The sequence below is a fragment of the Sorex fumeus genome, unplaced genomic scaffold (assembly GCF_029834395.1).
Source record: "Sorex fumeus unplaced genomic scaffold, SorFum_2.1 ptg000042l, whole genome shotgun sequence".
In the NCBI taxonomy this organism is placed as follows: domain Eukaryota; kingdom Metazoa; phylum Chordata; class Mammalia; order Eulipotyphla; family Soricidae; genus Sorex; species Sorex fumeus.
This window is the reverse complement of record NW_026606099.1, coordinates 923,636-947,682: the sequence shown is the minus strand read 5'-3', so window position 1 is coordinate 947,682 and position 24,047 is coordinate 923,636. Positions and strand designations below refer to the sequence as shown.

General features: G+C 45.3%; 1 protein-coding gene and 1 non-coding gene across 2 annotated transcripts in view; both read right to left on the bottom strand.

Moving 5' to 3' along the window:
* CS (citrate synthase) overlaps nucleotides 1-24,047 on the bottom strand; it is a 38,059-nt gene that overhangs the window by 2,742 nt on the left and 11,270 nt on the right. The window contains exons 2-9 of the mRNA XM_056120159.1: nucleotides 16,162-16,212; nucleotides 13,043-13,150; nucleotides 12,290-12,355; nucleotides 10,951-11,082; nucleotides 10,531-10,719; nucleotides 1,726-1,925; nucleotides 638-767; nucleotides 429-530 (exon numbers count right to left, since the gene is read on the bottom strand). Coding sequence (XP_055976134.1) covers nucleotides 429-530; nucleotides 638-767; nucleotides 1,726-1,925; nucleotides 10,531-10,719; nucleotides 10,951-11,082; nucleotides 12,290-12,355; nucleotides 13,043-13,150; nucleotides 16,162-16,212 — 978 coding nt within the window. The remainder of the gene's footprint in view (nucleotides 1-428; nucleotides 531-637; nucleotides 768-1,725; nucleotides 1,926-10,530; nucleotides 10,720-10,950; nucleotides 11,083-12,289; nucleotides 12,356-13,042; nucleotides 13,151-16,161; nucleotides 16,213-24,047) is intronic.
* On the bottom strand, nucleotides 10,242-10,343 carry LOC130029371 (U6 spliceosomal RNA). The gene has a single exon (XR_008793325.1). It is a non-coding gene; the product is annotated as a U6 spliceosomal RNA (small nuclear RNA).

The window sequence follows — 24,047 nt, the reverse complement described above, 5'->3', positions numbered from 1 at the left end:
TTTTTTTTTTTTTGGCTTTAGTGCAGCAGTGCTCAGGGATCATTCCTGATGGGGCTCAGGAGACTATATGAGATGCTGGCATCAAACCTATGCTGGTCACATATAAGGCAAATGCCCTCCCCTCTGTACTATCTCTTTGGCCCCTCAGGTAGAATTTCTTATGTTTTTGGCTACACCTGGCAGTGCCCAGGGATCACTCCTGGCAGGGCTCCAGAGATCATATGTGGTGCCAGGGATCAAATCTGGGTCTACTGAATGCAAGGCAAAAGTAAGACAGCTGCACAGTCCATTTGCTAAATTTGGTAGACTAATGGAGGGGAAAAAGTCTCCTGTTTTGGAGGCTTCTCTCATTTATTTATTTCTTTATAAATTCCCCCAAATGGCACCCCCCAACATGACCATTCTAGTTGCTAAGCATTTCTGCTTACCCGTCCTGAGTTAAGTGTATTCCATATGTAGTCTCGTAACTTCTCATCTGACACATCTTTGCCTACTTCCTTCTGTAGTTGTGTCAGCCAAACGAGCACTTCCTATGGGTAAGAGAGAGTCAATAGTAGACCAGTAGAGGTTGTCAAGTCACAAACACAGGAGGGAATAATAAAAACAAAAAGCAGATAAAGGGAAAAAGTAGTCTTACCTGGTTTGCCAGTCCATGTAGGGGCCCCGCCAGCCCGTTCATAGATGCTGCAAAGGACAGGTAAGGGTCTGAAAGGGCACTGCCCACAAGGTGGCTGGTATGGGCACTTACATTGCCACCCTCGTGGTCACTATGGAAAGAAAGGAAGAATTAAAGGAAGATAAAGAAAAAGGGGCAATTACAAAATACAAATCTTTTTGTCTTGTTATATACTAGTTATGTTTCCCTATCATACTGGCCCATACCCAAAGATGGTCTAATCTCATTGCTGGATTGCTCACTAACCCAGACTAAGAAGTTACTGGCTGATGATGCCTATGTTTCAAGCTTCCTGACTCTGCATTTTTTTTTTGTTTTTGGGTCACACCCAGCGATGCTCAGGAGTTACTCCTGGCTCTGCACTCAGGAATCACTCCTGGAGGTGCTGGGGGACCATATGCGATGCCAGGGATCGAAGCTGGGTCAGCCACGTGCAAGGCAAACGCCCTACCCGCTGTACTATAGCTCTGGCCCCTCTCCAGCTTTTTAAAAACAAATTTTATTTTAAAAAGGGTTTATTTTTTGGGGGGGTGGGGTGCCATATCTGACAGACTCAGGGTTTATTCCTGGCTATACACTCAAGGGTTACTCCTGGTAGGCTTCAGGGACCTTATGGGGTACCAGGGATTGAACCTGGTTTGATCACATGCAAGGAAAGTGAATTACCCGCTGTACTATGGCTCTGCTCTCGCCCTCACTCCAACTTGTTTAACGTCTTTCTGGGCACATCTAGGAGTGCTATGGGCTACTCGTAGCTCTCAAACCAGCTTTAATAAGAATGGCCATAAGAGGGAGCTCCTGGAAAAGTTGAGAGTACCAAGCCTGCCAGGCTCCAGGCTTTTCCAACTGTAAGCCCGACACTGGTGCTATGTAATTTCCCTGCACCTCCGGTTCTTTACCAATGTATCAGCGACTATGCTGTGCTTCCAACTACCTGCTCTCAGAATGTGACAATGTTATCCTAAAACTTGTAGAATTTTAGGCTCTTGCCTTCAAGTTTCCCCACCAATCCAGGCGCCTGGTGGGTGTGGCTGCTGGGTCTAGCTCACCTGTGGATGGTGAGGTACAAGCGCATGAGCTCAGTGAATTTAGCATCGGTATAGCCTAACATGTTGGTGAAATTGTGGGACCAGTCCAGCTTAGAGTCAATGGCCCCAATGCTGCTGCCCTCCCGGTAAAGATTTCGGTAAATCTTTGCTGCAACACAAGGTAGCTTTGCGATCAGATCCATACAGTCTTCGTAAACCAACTAATAGGGAGAAGAGAAAGAGAAAAAAACAGAAACAATAATCAGTAAAGAATTACTCAGATCGGACGCCCATGCTGTCTATCTTCCATGGCCTATTTGGGTCAGTGGTCACATAAAAGAAAATAGTAACAGTATCTACTTAACCATTATCCAAACACTGTACTATGTGAATTACACATAACATCTCGTAAGATTAGAACTTATTCCCATGAGCTTGGTCCCTAGTATACAGAAAATCCCAAAGACACTGTTTCTAACTTTCATCACTATAAAGTTGGGGGAATGCTAAGAGGCTATTTCTTGGGTCTGTGCTCAGGTTCTATGGTGGTGCTCGGGGCATAGGTGGTGTTGAGGTCTGAACCAGACTTGGGGGAATGCACGGCAAGTACCATAACCCTTATACCATCTCTCTGGCCCCAGATTTTTCTTTTTTTGGGGTAATGTTTGGGGACTCTTTGGGGTAGCTCATGGTGCTGGGGTTAATTAAACTCAGCGCCTTATGCTCTCTACCAGGAACCCCTTAAGTCAGATTTTATTTTGGGTTACTCCTGGTGCTGCTTGGGGGACCATCAGGATGCTGGATATTGAACCTGGTCGGCTGCGTGCAAGGCAAGTGCCCTGCACACTATACTCTATCTCCAGCCCCTGAAAGCCAGATTTTGAACCCCTTTAAGTTCAGAATGCTTTCTTCATAGTGTGACATAACAGTGCAGTCAATGAATGTTCTAAGACAGCTAAATTTTTCTGATTGCTTTTGCCTTCAGGCCACACCAGCAGTGCTTGGGGGCAATGCTAGGCCTGAACTCAGGCTTTGGCACAGAAAGCACGCACTCAGCCTACTGCAATCTCTCTGGCCTGAAGCTGTTTTAATTCTCTATCCTTTTCTCTTTTTTTTTGGCTTTTGGGCCACACACAGTGGTGGTTGGTTAAGGTCTACTCATCACTTACTTGGCGCTCAGGGGTTATTCCTGGCAGTGCTGGTAACAACATGTGTCAGGTATCAAACTAGGCCTCCTGTATGCAAGATGCCTGATAGCCCAAATTTTGTAGATTTTGGGCCATACCCGGCCGCACTCAGGGCTTTACTTCTGGCTCTGACTCTGGGATTATTCCTGGCAGGCTCAGGGGGCCATATGGAATGCTGGCGGTAGAACCCAGGACGGCCACATGCAATAAAACAACCTACTCACTGTATTATCACTAGGTCCCAATTAACCCATATTTAAATTCACTTATCTTTTTTTTTTGTTTGGGGTCATACCAGCTACGATCAGGGGACCATTTGGTGCTAAGAACTGAACCAAGGGCCTTACACATTCAAATACTGTATCACTGAGCCACATCCTTGGCCTCTTACATCTTAGCTTTCAAAGACAATTCTCTATATATGCTAAGAGTCAAAGAGTGACTTTCAATTTTACTTTGGGCCAGACAGTACAAAGATTAAGTGCTTACCTTGCATGCAGCTAACCTGGGTTTGATCCCTAGCACCCAATAAGGCCCCCCAAGAACCTCCAGGAGTGATCACTGAACTGAATCAGGAGTAAGTCCTGAGCACTGCCAGGTGTGGCCCAAAAACCAAAGAAACAAAAAATATCCCAGAGATTACATCTTTTTCTTTTTCTGGTAACAAAAGTTAAACTCAGGACTTGCTCTTCAAAGTTCTCCTTTGAACATGTATCTTTGAATCTCATAAGTCTGTTTTTTCCACTGGAGAAGTTTATTTTCTCTCTTGAACATTAATTCCTCTTCCCTTACCTCTAAGAAAATTGCATTCAATAAAAACTATCTTGCTTCACTAAAACCAAACGAAACCCAGGGACTCATGCTTCAGCACTACTGGGAAATGGACCCCCGCCACACAAATGCAAAGCATTCCCGGAAGCCCTTTGAGCTATCTCCCAGCTGAGTACTTCCTATTTAGAAGTACTATGTAATAGATATATGTACTAAATGTTAGTATACGCCTTTTATTTTTTCTGTTTAAATTTTATTTTTTGAGCCTATACCAAGTGGTAGTGAAGCAGGCAGGCAGCTAGCGAAAGGGCCCCGGGGCAGTAAGTTCTAGAGAATAAAATCAACTAGCTCTAAGGCTTCCAGGACCCACCTTGAGAACATCTGAGCTGAGCTCTGATAACATCTTTACTGGCACCAGAACAAACCCAGAAGGCTGGCCCTCACCTCTGAGAGAAGCTCTTCTGGAGCAGGAACAAAGGCCAGGTCGGAATGAATGTCAAAGAAGACCCATCAACCGCTTCTAACTCTTCCCTTTGGCAACCTCCCAAGCCAAGGGACTCTTACCCTTGGAAGGAAAGGTAGGAAGCCCTTGTGGGGAAACTCAGGAGAAACCCTATAAAAGCCAACCCGGAACAAAGGAGGTCTGCACATATGCTGCCCATTGCATGTGTGTTGCCAGCCCATGCACTCGTGCTGAGCACATGCTGTCCACACCTCCCCTCTGGAGATGTGCTCTTTCATACTCTCAATGCTGGGATGTGTACTGGTGCTCTCTCTCCATTCTGGAGAAGCCCATGTTCTCTTGAGCACATTACTCCCCTTCCTCAGAGTCTCCAAATAAAATCTATTTTTACCTCACTGCTTGTCTCCTTAAATTCTTTTCTGAGGGAAAAGGTGAGGACCCAACAGGCCTGGGTATGGTCTAGAACTTTCTTTTCCTGCAGATTTTCGAGAAAGTCTTGCCATCATCTCTCTTCTCCGCACTTCACATAAGTCCCCTGGGGCACCACCAGCACCAGTAGCAACAGGGACAGACAGGGAGACATACTGGGGATGGGAACCCAGGACCTTGCATACATGCTACCATTTGTGGTACATCTGCTCTCCTTCCTGTGTTTTCTTACAATAATTCTGTAAAGTAATATAGCCCTCATTTTACAAATGTGGAAGTTGGGGCTTGGCCAAGTTAAGGAATTTAGCACAGTTCTACCCATACAGCTAAATAAATAACCTCTAGGGCCAGAAAAGAAGCTCAATGAACTGAGCACATAGATTGTGTGGAGGCAGCCCCAGTTTTACTCCTGGTACCATGTGGTCCCCGAGCACTACCAGGGTGACCGCCAAATACAAATAAAAACCTACACAATATGTTCTGCTTTCCCCTGCAGTTCCTGGTACAGAAAAAGCACAGAATAAATACTTGCTGATTGGTATTACATAGTGCCATTATATCAAGCAGGTTAATGCGCTTCCAAGAAGTCACAAGGGTGCTGGAGAGAGTAGAGCCAGTAGACACAGTTCAAGCCCCAGCACCCCATGTTCCCCCGATTCCCACCAGCAGTAATCCCTGAGCAGAGAGCCAGAATGATCCCTGAGTACCACTGGAAATGGCTGAAAAAACCCCAAAGGTACAAGGTTGGGGTTGGAGGGAAAACAGCAGGTAGGGCACTGGCCTTGCATTTGGCTGACCAGAGTTCAATCCCTGGCACCACCTATGGCCCCTCAAGCATTACTAAAAATGATCCAGAAGTGCAAAACCAGGAAGAGGAAGCCCTGAGCATCACTGGGTGTTGCCCCAAAACAAACAACAAACACAGCAAAAAAAAAATTGTCAAGAGTTCACTAGTTACACTGAAACAAAAAAAGGAAATTAAAACAAAACAAAACAAAAAAACAAAAAAAGAAGGCTAGAGAGATAGTACAGAGGGTATGGCACTGGCTTTGCAAATGGCCAGCCCAGGTTCAATCCCTGGCACCCATATGGTCATGCCCCCAACCCCCCTACAAAACACAAAAACAGGGGCTGGAGCGATAGCACAGCGGGTAGGGCGTTTGCCTTGCACACAGCCAACATGGTCGACACAGGTTCGATTCCCAGCACCCCATATGGTCCTCCAAGCACCGCCAGGAGCTAAGCCCTGAGCATCAGCGGGTGTGACCCAAAAAAAAAAAACCTAAAACAAAAACACAAAAACAACACAGAGACAGTACAGGGGTAAAGTCACTTGCCCTGTACACAGCTGACCCCAGTTCCAATCCCTAGCACCGCAAAGAGCCAAGAACAAGTTCCGAGAACCACTGGGTGGGATGCCACTCTCTCCACCTTTCTCCCCCCACTGGGAAACCTATGGTAATTAATCTAAACGAGTTAATTTCCATGAAATCAGTGAAATACTCAATTTTGTCAATGCTACTTAAAAGAGTGTCAAAAGGGGGCTGGAGCAACAGCACAGTGAGTAGGGTGTTTGCCTTGCACTCAGCCAACCTGGGTTCGTTTCCCAGCATCCCATATGGTCCCCTGAGCACCGCCAGGGGTAATTCCTGAGTGCAGAGCCAGAAGTAACCCCTGTGCATTGCCAGGTGTGACCTTACTGGGGTTTTTGGCGGTGGAGAATGGGCACTGGTGAAGGTACGGGTGTTTCATTGTATGACCGAGACTTAGACCCAAAAGCTTTGTAACTGCTCTCACGGTGATTCAATAAATAAAATTATAAAAAAAAAAAAAGTAAGGTGGAGTTCATGCACAATTCAATCAGCTAATCAGTGGCTGAATAAATAGCAGTACTCCTACAAAAAAACAAAAAACAAAAAACAAGAGTGTCAAAATAAAAGGCAACTGAAACACTTGCAAGTTCTCAGATTACTTGTCTAAAAATCATGGTATTAAATGTACCTACTTGCAGATTTACACCCCAATGAAGTAGGTCACTTTGAGAAGCCCTAAGGGACCTGGAGAGTGATTAACAAAATAACAAGAACAGGATCCCAAGCTAAGGATCTGTGGAGTGTATACTTTGAAAATCACTTGGGAAGTAGAAGTGGTCATCTTAAGCTTCAAGGAAGATTATTTCATCCTTTTCTACCATTGAAGATAAAAGCTTACAAAGCAACAAATATCAGACAAGATGAGCCAGAGTGGCATACAGTGGATAGTTCATTTGCTTTGCATGCAGCTAACCTGGATTTGATCCCCAGGACCCCATATGGTCCACTGAGCACTGTCACGAATGATCCCTGAGTACCACTCAGCGTGGCCAAAATCAAAAACCATGCTCAAAAGGCTGGACTGCATACCTTGCATACTCCAGCTCCTGTGTTTGATCCTTGGCACTATATGCTCACCCAGGGCCCCAGTTAAAAGAAATTCTTTTCTTTTATTTTTTCTTTTATTTTTCTTTTTATTCCTATAGCCATCACACCCGTCTAGGATAATGGTAAACAAAACTGGACAGAATCATCATTTTGTGATACCTGATTTTGTTTTGTTTTTGTTTGTTCTGGGGCTATATCCAGTGGTTTTCAGTACTAGTTCTTGGCTCTGCATCCCTCCTATTCCTCCACATCTACTGTTGGTAAATTTCTGGCAATAATATAATATAATATAAAGAAAAAGGAGATGGGGGTGAGGAGACAGAAAAGAAACTGGTATTAATGAAGACACTGAAGCAAACACAAACTTAAATCTGTCTCTAGAGCCAAAGAAATGGCCTTTGTGCTGCTTGTGCCCACATGGCCGAGCACATGCATCTCCCCTCTTGAGATGTGTACTTTCATGATTCCGTATCTAATGCTGGGGTGTGTGTAGGGGCTCGTCCCTCCTGGGAGAACCTTCCTCCCTCCCTTCCTTCCTTCCTTCCTCCTTCCCCTCCTCCCTTCTTTCCCTCCCTCATTCCTTTTCCTAAAACCTCCAAATAAAATTTATTTTTAAAATAAAAAACAAAACAAAACAAAAACAACCAAGAAATAGCTCAAGGCTGAGTTCATGCTTTTGCACACAGGGAAGGATGCTGGAATTGGTTAGGGTTTTTTTGGGCCATATGTGGTAGTGCTCTGGGCTTCCTCCTGGCAGGCTTAGAGTACTATATAGAGTGCCAGGGATCGAACCTTGGAGAGGAGAGTAGAGGCAAGTGCCCTAACCACTGTACTATCTCTCCGGCCCACAACAACAAAATTTAAAGTCATATTTTAAAAATTTTTTGGTTTTTGGCCACATCCAGTGATGGCTCAAGGGTTATTCCTGACCCTGAACTCAAGAATTATTCCTAGTGGTGCTCAGGGATGCTGGAGATTGAATCTGGGTCATCTGAATGCAAAGCAAGCACCCTAACCTCTGTACATCTCTTAGCCCCAACACACTGATCCCTGGCTCTATGTTCATCATCACAATTGTCTAAGATAAAGGTGAACTGAACTGGAAAGAATCATCAGCTGAAGTGACCTGGGGTTTTGTTAATTTGTTTATTTTGTTCTAAGGCACACCCAGCAGTTCTTAGGACTTAATCTTATTGGTCTTTGCATCCCGCTAAGCCCCCCATTTCCATTGCTAATAAATTTCTAACAATTAACTTTTATTTTTTTCTTTTTGGGTCACACCTGGCGATGCACAGGGGTTACTCCTGGCTCTGCACTCAGGAGTTACTCCTGGCGGTGCTCAGGGGACCATATGGGATGCTGGGAACTGAACCCAGGTTCGCCGTGTGCAAGGCAAACGCCCTCCCAACTGTGCTATCTCTCCAGCCCCTTAATTAACTATTAATTATTATTGAGAAGATAGAGAAAAACGGGATGGGGACAGGCCGGTGAGGAGACAGAAAGAGACTGGGTATTAATGAAAAAACAGAAACAAACTCAAACTTACATCTGCCTCTAGGGTCAACTAAAGAGCTCAAGAGGTTTCGCACATGCTTTGCATAGAGAAAACTGGAATTTGCTTTTTGGGTCTTACACAGCGGTGCTCAGGGCTTCCTCCTGCTTCTGCAAGTCAGGATCACACCTGGCGGGCTGGACCAGACTGTCAGGGATTGAACCTGGGTAGGCAGCATCCACGGCAAATGCCCTCTGTTCTATACTACCTCTCCAGCCTGGTCACATTTCCTTTTTGGAAAATAAAACTCATTTGTTTCTGGACCTACTTCCAGGATACGAATCACCTTTCTGCTCCAGCCAGGTATCTTGAATGGGTTAGCACTGTCAGCTAGCTGTCAACCAGTTTTAAACTTGAGTTGCCGGGGCTGGAGTGATAGATCAGCGGGTAGGGCGTTTGCCTTGCACGTGGCCGACCCAGGTTCGATTCCCAGCATTCCATATGGTCCCCTGAGCGCAGAGCCAGGAGTAACTGTGCATTGCTGGGTGTGACCCAAAAAGCAAAAAAAAAAAAAAAAAAAAAAAAAAAAAAACCACTTGAGTTGCCTTACCTACCAACTGCCCGACTTAGATTTTGCAAGGTTCTGCTTTTCTGAAAAAGATATCCTTTTAGATTACAGTACGACTACCTGGAAATCTCCTTTAGGGACCCCGCTGTGATGTCATATCCTTTTTAATGTTCTAATAGATGTTGTCTACCTCTATTACAGTAAGACTAAATGACAGTTTCTTGACCTATTTATCACCCCAGTGAACTAATCACCTTGCTTCACTGAGCTTAAAAAAACTGTGCTTTTAGAAAAGATGAAGTCATGAAATTTACATACAAGTGGTACAACATGGAAAGTATCATGCTAAGCGAAATGAGTCAGAAAGAGAGGGATAGACATAGAAAGATTGCATTCATCTGGGGGACATAAAGTAACAAAATATGAGATTAATACCCAAGAATAGCTGAGATCAGCACCAGAAGGATTACTCCATAGCTTAGTGGCCAGTCGGGCATTCTAGATCTAGAGGAAAGGGCAGCTCAGATAGAGAAGGGAGCACCAAATAAAGGGTGTTTGGAGGATCCTCCCAGGAGGGGAGATGCATGTCGAAAGTGGACTATGGACTGAACATGTTTGCCACTCAATGCCTCTTTTGCAGACCACAACACCCAAAAGGAGAGAGAGAACACAGGGGATTGCCCTGCCACAGAGGCAGGGGGGGTTGGGGGGATGGGGGGGATATTATCCATGGTGGTGGAAAATGGGCACTGGTGGAGGGATGGGTATCTGATCATTGTATAATCAAACCCAAGCACAAAAAATTGTAAATCTACAACTGTACCTCATGGTGTTTCACTAATTAAAAAAAAAAAATTAAAAAAAAAAAACCTGTGCTTTTTATCTTCGTAATCTCAATGGGTAACCATAAAATAAACAAAATGCCAGATAAAAATGTATGATTAAAAAGCTGTGCTGTTTAACTTTGTAATCTCAATGGTTGATCATACATAAAAGGAAGTGACTTTCTTTTCTTTAAAAATTTTGTTTTTTTTCTTTCTGGGTCACACCTAGTGATGCACAGGGGTTACTCCTGACTCTGCACTCAGGAACTACCCCTGGCGGTGCTCAGGGAACCATATGGGATGCTGGGAATCGAACCTGGGTCGGCTGCGTGCAAGGCAAATGCCCTACCCACTGTGCTATTGCTCCAGCCATATCTTTTCTTTAAAATATGGAACGCTTCACGAATGTGTCATCTTTGCACAGGGGCCATGCTAATCTTCTCTGTATCATTCCAATTTTAGTATATGTGCTGTCAAGCGAACACGGAAGTGACTTTCTTAAAGATCCTATATTCCTTTTAGTTTTCTTACACTCTAGGCAACTGCTATGTATTTCTGCTTCTTTGGTGCTGGGCTAAAACCAAGGGCCTTACACATATGAAATGTACTCTACCACTAAGCTACCCCCAGCTCACACTCAAGTTTTTTGAATCTCTGTCACAAATCACCTACCTCCCAGTACTTGGTTCGGTGGACACCCTCTGCGTATGCCCGAGCAAAATTACTTTCACTGTTGAGGGCTGTAATGGCTGCACTGAGTTGAGACATGGGATGTAGATTATTGGGAAAGTTGTCCAACATGGTCACAACATGGGAAGGCAGAGCTGCCCTTTTCGCCCACTCTTTTGAGAGCCAAGATACCTGTGGAAAGGGAAACATTGCTTAGAACACTAGGTAGAAAGAGAAATAAACAGTAACATTCAAGTTAAGAAAATCCAAGAGAATTCAATCCAATATACTAATACAGCAGAACTATGATTCCCTCCACCCATTGCTATAAACTACTTCCATAGGCTGATCAGAGTTAAGTGTGTAAGATCAGAGAAGGACAAAAAAGAAGAGAAGGAAAGAGCCAATATTCTTATACTTTACCTGTTCTTCTGTTGGGATTTTTCCTGTTACAAGCAGCCAAAATAAGCCCTCAGGCAAGGGTTCTTCCCCACCCTTAGCCTTGGGCAGCAGCTTTTGGCATTCAGGGATACTGTAGCCTCTGAAGCGGATACCCTTAAAAGAGAAAAGTGAAAATGACAGATTTATTAACCTGGAAATAAAGTCATTACCGGGTCTTAACTTTTGTTGTTTTGGGACCACAACTGGAGGTACTTAGGGTTTACTCCTGGCTCTGCACTCCTAGGAGGCTCAAGGGACTTTATGAGATGCCAGAGATTGAGCCCTCGTCAGCTATGTGCAAGGCAAATGCCCTATGCACCGCATTATCACTCTGGACCCAACTTCTCAGACTTTTATTCCTACACCATGTTAACTTTTTTTTTGCGGGGTGGGTGGAGGGAGGACTAGAGCCATACCTGGCAACGCTCAGAAGTAACTGGCAGTGTTCAGGGGACCACATGAGATGCTGGGAATCAAACCCAGGCTGGTCGTGTACAAGGCAAATGCCTGACCTGCTGCACGATCACTCCAGTACCAAGTCAACCATTTTCTTTTCTTTTCTTTTCTTTCTTTTTGCTTTTTGGGTCACACCCGGCAATGCAGAGGGGTTACTCCTGGCTCTGCACTCAGGGGACCATATGGGATGCTGGGAATCGAACCTGGGTGAGCAGCGTGCAAGGCAAACGCCTTACCTGCTGTGCTATCACTCCAGCCCCGAGTTAAATAAGTAACTTTTAAAGCTTAATCTTAACTATTTCTTTATAATATTAGTTTTACTAGTTGATATATTTTAAAAAGTTAGGTCTTTTGGGGGAGCGGGGTGGTGTTTGGGTAACACTTGGCAATGCTCAGGGGTTATTTCTAGCTCTGCACTCAGGAATCACTCCTGGCGGTGCTTGGGAAACCATATGGAATGCTGGGAATCAAACCGGGGTAGGCTGCATGCAAGGCAAATGCCCTATCTGTTGTATTATTACTCCGGCCCCAGTTAGCTCCTTTTTCATTCCTTAGTTTCCATCTTCCAAAGTAAGATGCTAAGGTGCTTGATTATGTTCTCCTTACCCTTACTTGCTTCCCCCCCACCTTCTCTTTTTGGGTCACATCTGGCGATGCACTGGGGTTACTCCTGGCTCATGCACTCAGGAACTACTCCTGGCGGTGTTCGGGGGACCATATGGGATGCTGGGAATCGAACCTGGGATGCTAGGCAAACACCCTACCCGCTGTGTATCATTCCAGCCCCTACCCTTACTTGCTTGGTCTATCCTGTGTCCAACAGTCAAATCAATGATTATCAGCAACTGACACGAAGATCTCTTACCTCATCAGGATCAAGAACTGACGTTTCATATACCAATCCCTTCATGCCTCTCATGCCACCATACATCTGGATGGGGAAAAAGTGGGTTTTTATTGGGTGGTACCAGTTACTCAAGCCAGGCTTAAGTGTTATGACCTAGCTACATCCCCAACCCTGTGCCACCAAACATTGAAAGAAAAGAATACGCAGCTAGCTGGCAAAACAATTCAGGCTAGAACTTGTTCTTCATGGGATCTGGGAGAAGAAATGGAGGAAATGTGTTCTGACATGCAATAGTTCATTTCAGAGAAAATTTCTGCTACGTTCAAAGAATTTCTGAAAAGTACCATAGAATGATGCTTAAGAAACAAAAATTTTACATTGAGAAGTCACTGAGTCACATCTCTGGGTCCCTTTCTGTCCACTCTCACCCCAAATAAATAGACTACTATGTATCTCCATCAGGAGAAGGAAAGAGAGTGCCTTTTGGTCTTATGGTAGACGAGGAATTATCACCTGTGCTGTTTAGGCTCTTACGATGGGAAAAAATCATCTTAAAGCCACTCTAACTGGATAACTTAGCATCAACTCAAACCTGGGTGTGAGCCTTGATCCTAAGAGCTGAGAGGCAGGGAACACAAATAGAAACCTCATCCCTCCTCCTAAATTAGGTTAAGCACAACGATTTAGAAGAGAAGAGTTTAGTTTCTAATGACCAGCATAAGTGCCAACATTTCCTTGTATGGAACAGAACCAACCCCCTACACCACTTACCATATCAACAGTGATTTGGCCCACCACTGTCTTGCCATGTTGCTGTCTGAAGTTTTTAATTCTGGCCTGTTCCTTAGGTATCAGGTCAGACAATACATCTTTCAAATTCTAAAACAGAGAAGTAGATGAAGATTAATTAGAGGGCTCGAGAGCTGATACAGTAGGTAAGATACAACCCTTGCACACACTGACTGGGTTCAATCCCCACTACTATGCAGTGATACCCTGATACCCTTAATAAGAATGATCCCTGAGTGCAGAGCCAGGAGTAAGGCCTGAACACTGTTGAGTGGGCCCCAAGACCAAAGAGGGCCGTGGGTAGGGATGTTCATTAGATTTCCTACAAAATGTGCACATGTGCATATACGTGTTTACATGTAACACTTCCTTTGTTTTTGTTTGGTTTTGCTTTTTGGGTCACACCCAGCAATGCACAGGGGTTATTCCTGGTTCTGCACTCAAGAATTACTCCTGGCGGTGCTTGGGGGACCATATGAGATGCTGGGAATCGAACCCAGGTTGGCTGCGTGCAAGGCAAATGCCCTATCTGCTGTGCTATCGCTCCAGTCCCTCCAGCCTTATAACTTTTACCTGCCAGGAAAATCTGGTACAGATGAGGTAAAAGAATTAGGTTTTGTGGGTGGAACACATAGTACAGGGTAAGGTGCTTGCTTTGCAAGCTGCCAACCCGTCTGAATCCCTGACAATGCATAAGGTCCCTCAGTACCACTAGAAGTAAACTCTGAGCACAGTCAGATGTGTGCCCCCAAATTTTGGCAGACAAGGGAAAAAGGGATTGGCATGAAAAGTTATTCATAGTTTCAATTGGGAAAATAAAAAATCCTGAAAACTGAGTGGAAATGTCTGCACAATACTATAACTATAGTTACTGAATAACACACGATTAGAGGGTCAGGGAGCTAGTTCAGCAGGTAGGATGCCTGCCTTGCATATGGTCCACCCAGGTTTGATTCCCAATATCTCATATTGTCCCCCAAGTGATCCCTGAGCACAGAGCCAGGAGTAACCCCTGAGCACAGCTGGGTATAACCCTCATCCTCCAAAAAGCACACAAAAAGTTGTGCTGGGGTAATATTACAGCGGGTAGGGCTCTTCCCTTGTACCTGGATGACTCAGGTTCAATGCCCTGAATTACTTGTGGTCTTCCGGGCCCTGCCAGGAATGATTTATGGACGCAGAGCCAAGAGTATTCCCTGAGCATCGCTGGGTGTGCCCCCAAAATAGAAAACAGTTAAGGGACTAGAAAGATAGCACAGTGGGTAAGGCGCTTGCCCTGCATGGAACTAATCCAAATTTGCTCTCTGGCAACCAATATGGTCCCGAGCTCCACCAGGAGATTCCTGAACACAGAGTCAGGAGTAAGCCCTGAACACTGTCAGGTGTTCCCCCAATCTCCCCCACAAAAAAACAAAAATAAAAATGATAATGAAAACAAAATAACTGGGGGGGGCAGTACAGTGTGTAGGGTGACTGCCCTGTATGCAGCCCCACCCAGGTTTGATACCCACCAGTCACCCCAATGGTACTCGAAGCACCATCAGGAGTAATCCCTGAGCACCCATGGGTGTAGCCCAAAAACCAAAATAAATTTAAAAAATATAGTTAAAATGGTTAAGTTTTATACCAATTCACAATCTTGAAAAATGAGGCAAAATTTGCTTCCTGTTCACTCTGTATTGTGTGTGTGTGATCCCCAGTGGTCCTTGGGGTTCTGGAGATAGCAATACTCAACCTGAAAATTTACACTTTGGCCTACTGTTGGTGGGGGGCCAGAGCTACACATGGTGGTGCTGGGGTGGGGTGGGGTGAGGCAGCCTTACTATGCTGAGAATCAAACTCAAGAGATTTTGTACATGCAAGGCATGTGCTCTACCCCTTTAAACTATGTGCCCAGTTCCGAATACATTTCTCAAGGTAATAGTAGTGATGGCTATACAACAAAGAGCACTACTGGAAAATACTTATTGTACAATGAGGCTGGGCTGGAGCAATAGCAGAGGGGTAGGGCGTTTGCCTTACAAGCAGCCAACATGGCCGACCTGAGTTCAATTTCTCCACCCCTCTCGGAGAGCCGGGCAAGCTACCGAGAGTATTTCGCCCGCATGGCAGAGCCTGGCAAGCTACCCATGATGTATTCGATATGCCAAACACAGTAACAACAAGTCTCATGATGGAGACGTTACTGGGCCCTCTCGAGCAAATCGATGAACAACGGGAGGACAGTGACAGTGACAATGAGGCTAGGTAGTCAATCTCCACCCCCCGACCCCTGGACCAAGGGTTAGGCTGTCTTAATTTTTGTCAGTTCTCTCTCTCTCTCTTTAAATTTTTATTAGTGAAACACCATGAGGTAGAGTTGTAGACTTACAAATTTTTGTGCCTGGGTTTCAATTATACAATGATTGAGTACCCATCCCTCCACCAGTGCCCATTTCCCACCACCGCTGATCCCAGTATCCCTCCCACCCTCCTTTCCCCCATTCCCTCCGGCGTCTGTGGCAGGGCATTCTCTTTTGTTCCCTCTCTCCCTTTGGGTGCTGTGGTTTGCAAAAGAGGCATTGAGTGGCAACCATGTTCGGTCTATAGTCTACTTTCAGCATGCATCTCCCATCTGGGAGGATCCTCCCAACACCTTTATTTGGTGCTCCCTTCTCTATTTGAGCTGCCTTTCCCCCTAGCATGTGCAGCTGGCCTCCAAGTCATGAAGTGAACCTCCTGGTACTTATCTAAGCTATTCTTGGGTGTTAATCACCTATTTTGTTACTTTATGTTCCCCAGATGAATGCAATCTTTCTATGTCTATCCCTTTCTTTCTGAGTCATTTCGCTTAGCATGATACTTTCCATGTTGTACCACTTGTATGTAAATTTCATGACTTCATCTTTTCTAACAGCTACATAGTACTCCATTGTAGATGTACCAAAGTTTCTTTAACCAGCCATCTGTTCTCAGGCATTCAGGTTTTTTCCAGATTCTAGCTATTGTAAACAGTGCTGCAATAAACAAGCAAGTGCAGATATCACTTCCACTATACTTTTCCAACAGGGCTGAATCAGTCGACACTCCAAATATTCTCAGTTCTCTTTTCCAAGCCTTACCACAGAGGAAGCACTGGCATGCCGGGCAGCAACAACAAGACAGGAAGCATTCTGGGGAAAAAAAAAAAGAAAAAAATCAAATGCAATAGTTATTCCTTCCTATCTATTCGTAAGAAATAGTTGCAATGACCCAAATTCTTTTTATCGTAGCCAAAGAACCCTGGCTAACTTTATGAAAACTGACTTATCTGAAAGTTTATGAAAGGCCTTGGGCAACTTGTAAGGTACCAGTGTGGAGTTAGACATAGGTTTAACTCTGCTTTTTGTATCTCTAACTTCATTAAGCATCCCCTGAGGTCTGTCCCATCCTCTGGGTTGCAGGGGTGAGCTTTTTTTGTTTTGTTTTGCTTTTTGGGTCACACCTGGCAATGCTCAGGAGTCACTCCTGACTCTGCACTCAGGAATTACTCCTGGTGGTGCTGGAGTGGAGTAGGGGTGCCCACATGGGATGCCAGGGATCAAACCCAGGTTGGCAATCACCCTACCCGCTATACTATCACTAGGGGGTGTGGGCTTTACTATACTATCACTAGGGGGTGTGACCCAGGGACAGAGTTTCTCTGCTTGCTCCCACCAACCACAGGACGCTTTCCGGACCCGCGTGGGCTTTGTTAAACACAGAAAAAAAGGTTGGAGAGGGCACTGTTAAAAGAGTACCCAATCCAGGAGGCCAGAGTCATAGTACAGCAGGTAGGGCGTTTGCCTTGCACATGGCCAACTGGGTTCAATTCCTGGCATTTTATATGGTCCCCCCGGTCCCCCAGGAGTGACTGAGTGCAGGGTCACGAGAATACCCTGAGCACCACTGAGAATGGCCACAAAAAAAGAGTAACCAATCAAGGAACATCTACCTGTCATAAGTTCTGATGGTCTAGGAAGAAAACAAGGAAATAGATATAAAACTTAAGCCTAGAGGTAACATCTCTCTCCAGTACCTGTAACTTGGTACCACTTCCATCTTTCCAGCCTAGGAAAGCCACAAGTAGTGCCTTTTACAATGCAATCACAACCACTTGGGGATAAGCAAGAAGACAGACAGATCTACACAATGGAATAACTGACAAGACTACTCAAGAAAAAAGAGAAATAGAATTGTAAGTCTTTTTAAATTCACCCAAGTGAGACAAGGAAAATTAAAAATGAAATAAAGATATTCAGATAAGGCTGAAGATATAGTACAGAGGTCAAGATGCTTGCCATGCCTGCAGCTGACCATGATGCTTGACCCTCCTTACAACATATGATGCCTCAAGCAATGACCTGTACGGCTCCAAAACCAAAACAAGAAAGAAGTGTAGCTTGCTTATGTTTTCTGTTTGGAGGCAGGTACTTTTCCCCTAAATACTACTTTGTTCTCTTCCCTTTGAGGCAATCACTGAAGACGAATCCCTTTTAACCTTTGACTAGTTCATTAAAAAGCAGTTCAATGTACCTTCCCACATTCACAGGAAAATGATGCTTCCCCTCTTCAAAAAACTGAGGCAGAAGCGCAATGTACAATTTATGTCCATCTAAAAGGATAATGAGGGGCTGGAGCGATAACACAGCAGGTAGGGCGTTTGCCTTGCACGCGGCCGACCCGGGTTTAATTCCCAGCATCCCATATAGTCCCCTGAGCACCACCGGGGTGATACCTTAGTGGAGAGTCAGGAGTAATCCCTGTGCATTGCCAGGTGTGACCCAAAAAGAAAAAAAAAAAGGATAATGAAATTCAGGTTGTGCAAGGCCACCACGAGTCAGAAAATTGGCAAAACAGTCCAGGTTTACGAGAAGAAACATGTGACCTACACTGAACAAGTGCAGCAGGAGGTGAATGGCACAACTGACCATGTGGACGTTCACCCTGGCAAGGCAGTTACCACAAGGCTGAAACTGGACAAAAGACTGCAAAGGATCCTTGAACATAAGCCAAATCTTGCCAAATAAGAAAGGAAAAGGGCTCGGGGCCGGAGCGATAGCACAGCGGGTAGGGCGTTTGCCTTGCACGTGGCTGACCCGGGTTTGATCCCCGGCATCCCATATGGTCACCTGAGTGCTGCCAGGAGTAATTCATGGACAAAGCCAGGAGTAACCCCTCAGCACTGCTGGGTGTGACCCAAAAAGGAAAAAGAGAGAGAGAGAGAGAGAAAACAAAGGAAAAGGGCTAACATAATAAACGAAGAGATGCAGGAATAGTAATTTTACAATTTTCATTGAAAACTACAGGGGGAGGGGCGGGCAGAGAAGTAGCACAGCAAGCAGGGAGCTATCCTTATATAGGGCTAACCTGGGTCCAATTCACCCAGCACCCCATATGATCCCCCAAGTCCTGAGCATTGCTGGGCACTGCCCCCCTCCCCCCAAAAAATAAATCAAATGAAAAAAAAAGAGAGAATGCAGAATAGCAGCAGGAAGTTCAACATTGCCTTTGTCTTCTTTTTCTTTTCTTTCTTTTTTTTTTTTGGCTTTTTGGGTCACACCTGGCGATGCACAGGGGCTACTCCTGGCTCGGCTCTCAGGAATTACCCCTGGTGGTACTCAGGGGACCATATGGGATCCTGGGAATCGAACCCGGATCGGCTGCATGCAAGGCAAACGCCCTACCCACTGTGCTATTGCTCCAGCCTCTGTCTTATTTTTCTTGAATTCTGGGACCACATCTGGTGATACTCAGGCTTACTCATGGTTCTATGCTCAGGGGCAGTGCTTGGGGGATCATACATGATATCAGGAAATAAACAATAAACTGGTGTTGACATTTGTACAACCAAGGTGCCTTAACCCCTGTACTACCTCCAGTCCCAATACTGACTTTGGGGGACAGCTCAACATGAACACATGTACTGCATGTGGGAGACCTGGGTTTGAAATGATCCCCAGTAGCACATGGTCCCAAGAGCACCAATTTAGGCTAACTCCTGAAGTTTTGGGGACATGCCATAAAAACGAAAGTGAGGGGGAGGGGCAGAGAAAAAGAAAACCTGTTACATTAACTAGTTGTAATAACTTGAACAAGGAGGTGCCTAACTTTTCTGCATTTTATTATTTTGAAGATAAAATTGTATCATCAAAGAAGCCTTGGTTTTCTCCTCTAGAAGGCCAGATTCCTTTTCTTTTCAAGCAAGATTTTTATTCAGGAGATGAGAGAGGGGAGAACGGTGAAAAAGGGAGGAATGGTAGCGAGGAGGGGAGTAGAGAAAATAAAGTTGGGGGTGGGAGAAATAATACAGCTGTTTGCCAAGTGTTTGAATCCCCAGCACCAGGAATGATCTCTATTCAGGGGCCACTCCTGAGCAGAGTCAAAAAGAGCTGGAGCTGGAGCAGTAGTAGAGGCGGTAGGACGCTTGCCTCACACACGGCCTACCTGGGTTCGATCTCCAGCATCCCATATGGTCAGTCCCCTTTGTACTTCCTGGAGTGATTCTTGAGTGCAGAGCTATGAGTACCTGGGTGCTGTGAACCCTCTTCCCTGCTCCCCTCATCCACCCAAAAGCAGAGAGAACATGGGCTTCTCCAGAAGACAGCCCAGAAACACCTAGAAAGTAACTGTTACATTGCTGACTGTATTAAAATTCACTGGAACCAACGGTACTGAAATCGGCCCCAATGGTTTTAAGAGTTGGATTTGAAACTGAAACCAGTGGGGCTAGAGAGAGAACACAGCAGGCAGGATGCTTACCTTGCAAATGGTCAACCCAGGTTTGATCCATGGCACCCCATATGATCCCCTGACCACTGCTAGGAGTGATCCCTGAGCACAGAGTAAGGAGTATGCCCTCAGCATGGCCAGGTGTAGCCCCCTCCTCAAAAAAAAAAAAATCCCACAAAAACTTGAAACTAGCAAACTCTTTTGGCCATGGGCTGCTGCAAGGGTAAACAATGTTTATCTTCCCTTATCTTGTGAACCCCCCACCTCACAAAGCCTATCAAAAATTTTCTGTTGGGGCCAGAGTGACAGTAGAGTGGGCAGGGCACTTGCTTTGCACATGGCCAATCTGGGTTTAATCCCTGGCACCCCACATGGTCCCCCAAGCAAACCAGAAGTGATCCCTGAGTGGAGAGCCGTGAGTACGCACTGATGAGCACTGTCAGTTGCGGCCCCAAAACATCACTTGACATGAAGCCCAGGTTTGAACAGGACACAGCATGGTCCCTGTAACACTACTAGAAGCAACATTAGAGCACTAAGGTAGAAGCTGATCCTGAACACTGCGACAAGTATGACACACCCAACCAAAAAGATTTACAGATATTTCAATGGGGGAGGCCACACTCAGTGGTGCTCAGGGTTTATGAGAAGACATGGGTCAGCCGCGTACAAGCCAAGTGCCCTACCTGCTGTATATACTTCTGAGCATGCTTCAGGTCACCTTGTACAGACCAGTCTGCAACCTGTTTTTTTTCTAAATACAGGCTTCTCCAATGGTAATTTGGGGGGGATGGGGGCGGGGTTGGGTCACACCCAGCTGTGCTCAGGGCTTACTCCTGGCAATGCTTGGGGACTATATACGGCACCGGCAATTGAACCCAGGTTAGTTGCTTGCAAGGAGTGATTCCTGTCAGTAAAGCACTAGCAAGACTGATCCCTGAGCCAGAGCCAGCGCCAGCAGTGAGCCCCAGCACCATGTGTGACTCCAAAAAAAAAAAAACAAGAAAAACATGCTATTTCAAATGACTGCTGGGTCAACCTGTACCTTCGGGGCAAGTGCATCTGCAGCCTGATGGTGCCTTCAGGCTTCCAGATACCCCAGGTCCCAACAACTTGGGACCAAGTTTACCAAGAAATTAAACGGCCAAAAGTAGGGTAAGTGGGACCATGCCCAAAAACCACCTCTGGTTCAGCTATAAAGCTCATTTATTGGTTTTATTTCAGAGACCCATAAATAAATCTCAGGGGCTAGAGCGATAGCACAGCGAGCAGGGCATTTGCCTTGCACGTGTTTGACCTGGGTTTGATTCCCAGCATCCCATATGGTCTCCTGAGCACTACCAGGAGTAATTCCTGAGTGCATGAGCCAGGAGTAACCCCTGTGCATCGCTGGGCGTGACCCAAAAATCTCAAAAGCCACAACTAATCCCAGTCCTGCACATGGTTGAATAGACCAGGGTAAACCGGAATGGGGATGGGTTAGCCTGGAGCCCACTGAAGCAGAGTCCCTGGCAACCGCTTGGCCGCTTGCTTCCATAATTAAAAATCGTCACCATACCCCTGGCCTGACTCCACCGTCTCAGGACAGACCTCACCAAGACATAATCTGCTGAAAATTCTGGTATGCAGGGTTTGTGACTGAAATCTCCAGGTTTTCTCAGGGTCGAGATGAACTACCCCCCCCACCTCCCTCCTCCCTGTACTTCCAGAAGCCTCGGCAGTCACATCCATACCACAAAGCTGCCACCCAACTGAAAAGCTACTACAGCTTTACGGTCCAGATAAAAATACCGAATGCCCTTGAACAAACACCATAACCTCTTAGCACCGGTACTGCAAACCATAATGCACAAAAGGAAAAAGAGAGAGCAAGCAAGAAGGAAAGTACCTTGCATAAAGGGAGGTGGGGAATGGGGTGTTTGGGGATTTTAATAGGGAAAAGGGACATTGGTGGTGGGAAATGTACACTGGTGGAGGGATGGGTGCTGGATCATTGTATGATTGAAACCCAATCATGAACACTTTATAATGGCTATCTCACGAATATTCAATTAAAATTTTTTTAAAAAAAGTAATGTGGCGTTCATGCCAAATTCAATCAGCTTAATCAATGGCTGTATAAACAGCAGTACTCCTACATTAAAAAATGACTTCTAGGAAAAAATATGGTAAAAAAATTAAAATGACTACTAGGGGGCTGGAGCTATCGATAATACAGTGGGTAGGGCATTTGCCTTGCATGTGGTTGACCCAGGTTCGATTCCCAGCATTTCATATGGTCCCCTGAGCACCACCAGAAGTAATTCTTGACTGCAAAGCCAGGCTTATAAATGGATATTCATGGGAGAATATCATGCTGAGGGAAATGAATCAGGAGAGGGACACATAATGACTGCACTCATTTATGGTATATATATATATATAAAAAAATAAGTAAAGGTAAAGGCCCTCCCGTTGATCATCGATTTGCTCGAGCGGGCCCAGTAACGTCTCCATTGGAGACTTTGTTGTTACTGTGTTTGGCACATCGAATACGTCACGGGGAGCTTGCCAGGCTCTGCTGTGCGGGCCAGATACTCTTGGTAGCTTGCCGGGCTCTCTGAGAGGAACGGAGGAAGCGAACTTGGGTCGGCCATGTTGGCTGCGTGCAAGGCAAACGCCCTACCGCTGTGCTATCGCTCCAGCCCTGAGACTAATATCCAGAAACAGAAAGGCCAGAAGGACTGGTCAATAATTGGAAGCCTGCCACAAGTGTGTGTGTGTGTGTGTGTGTGTGTGTGTGTTGTGGGGGAGCACGTGCAAAGAGGGCAGTTAGGATAGAAAACAGACCAGCATGAAAATAATAGTTAGAAATGACCACTCTGGACAAGAACTGAGTGCTGAAAGTAGGGAAAGGGATATACATGATACACAGGATAACCTTTCAATATCTGTATTTCAAACCATAATGCCCAAAAGGAAAGGTGTGTGTGTGGGGTGGGGGGGTGGTCGGGAGGGAAATTAGCGGTAGGAAATGTACACTGGTGAAGGGATGGGTGTTGAAACATTATATAACTGAAACCCAAATCATGAACAGTCTTGTAACTGTGTATCTCACAGTGATTCTACAAAAATTTAAAAATAAATTAAAAAAAAAAAAGACTGATAGACTAGAAATAACAGAGACTTTCATGCAGCCAAACCCAATTCAATCTCTAGCCTCCAAACCCTACAACGTGGTCATCCAAGCATCTCCAGGAAAGACCCCTGAGCAGAGTGAGGAAAGCCTCAAGCTTCAGATGTGTCCTCAAAACCCAAAACAAACAAACAAAATTACTGCATAGAGAGAAGCATTCGTTTCATTGGAGACTGTAAGAAATACAGATCTTGGTCCACCTTAGACCTATGAAACCAAGTCCTCAGTTTAACAAGCATTAGCCGATTCATATGAACAACAAAGTCTGAGATAATGGACAATTCAGATGAACAATAAAGTCGGAGATACAACCATGGTCTGAAGTATTTGATGAGGGAGCAAAAGAGTACAATGTAAAGGGCCTAGAATGTGAGAGTTTCTAAGTCCAAACTCCAGGTTTTGCCACAATCTTGCTATTTTATATGTGACCTAACATCTGAGTCTCAATTTCATATTTCTAAACCAATAATAAAGTCAATTTGGGGGTGGGGGTAGAGAGACAGAACAGGGGGACTGACCTTTCATGTGACCAACCTTGGTTTGAGTCCCATCCCATCTCTCCCCCAAGCCCATCTCCTACAAGCAGCATGGCTGGGAGCAGCCCCAAAGCACAGACAGGTGTGACCTCTACCTCACTCTCAAAAATAATTTCAATGGTCTGAAAAACAGTACAGCAGGTAAGGTGGTCGCCTTACATGTGGCCAACCCAGGTTTATTTCCAGCACCATAAGTCCCCCAAGGCCACCAGGAGCGATCCCCGAGCATACATTGGACCTGCCTTCTTCCCCACCAAAAAAAAAAAAAGGGGGGGGGAATTTCAGGGTACACAAGTGGATAGAATGAAATAATCTGCACAAAAGGATCTAGAATAATACTTTCTGCATATTCAAGAAATGTTTCTATTTATTTGGGTGACCATACCCACCAGTGCTCAGGGCTTACTTCTGGCTTGTGTTCAGGAATCTCTCATGGTGGGCTTGGAAGACCATATGGGGTACTTGGTACAAGCCTGGGGTTTTCAGGTGCAAGGTAAGCACCCTACTTGCTGTACTATCTCTCCAGCCTCCAAGAAATACTTATAAA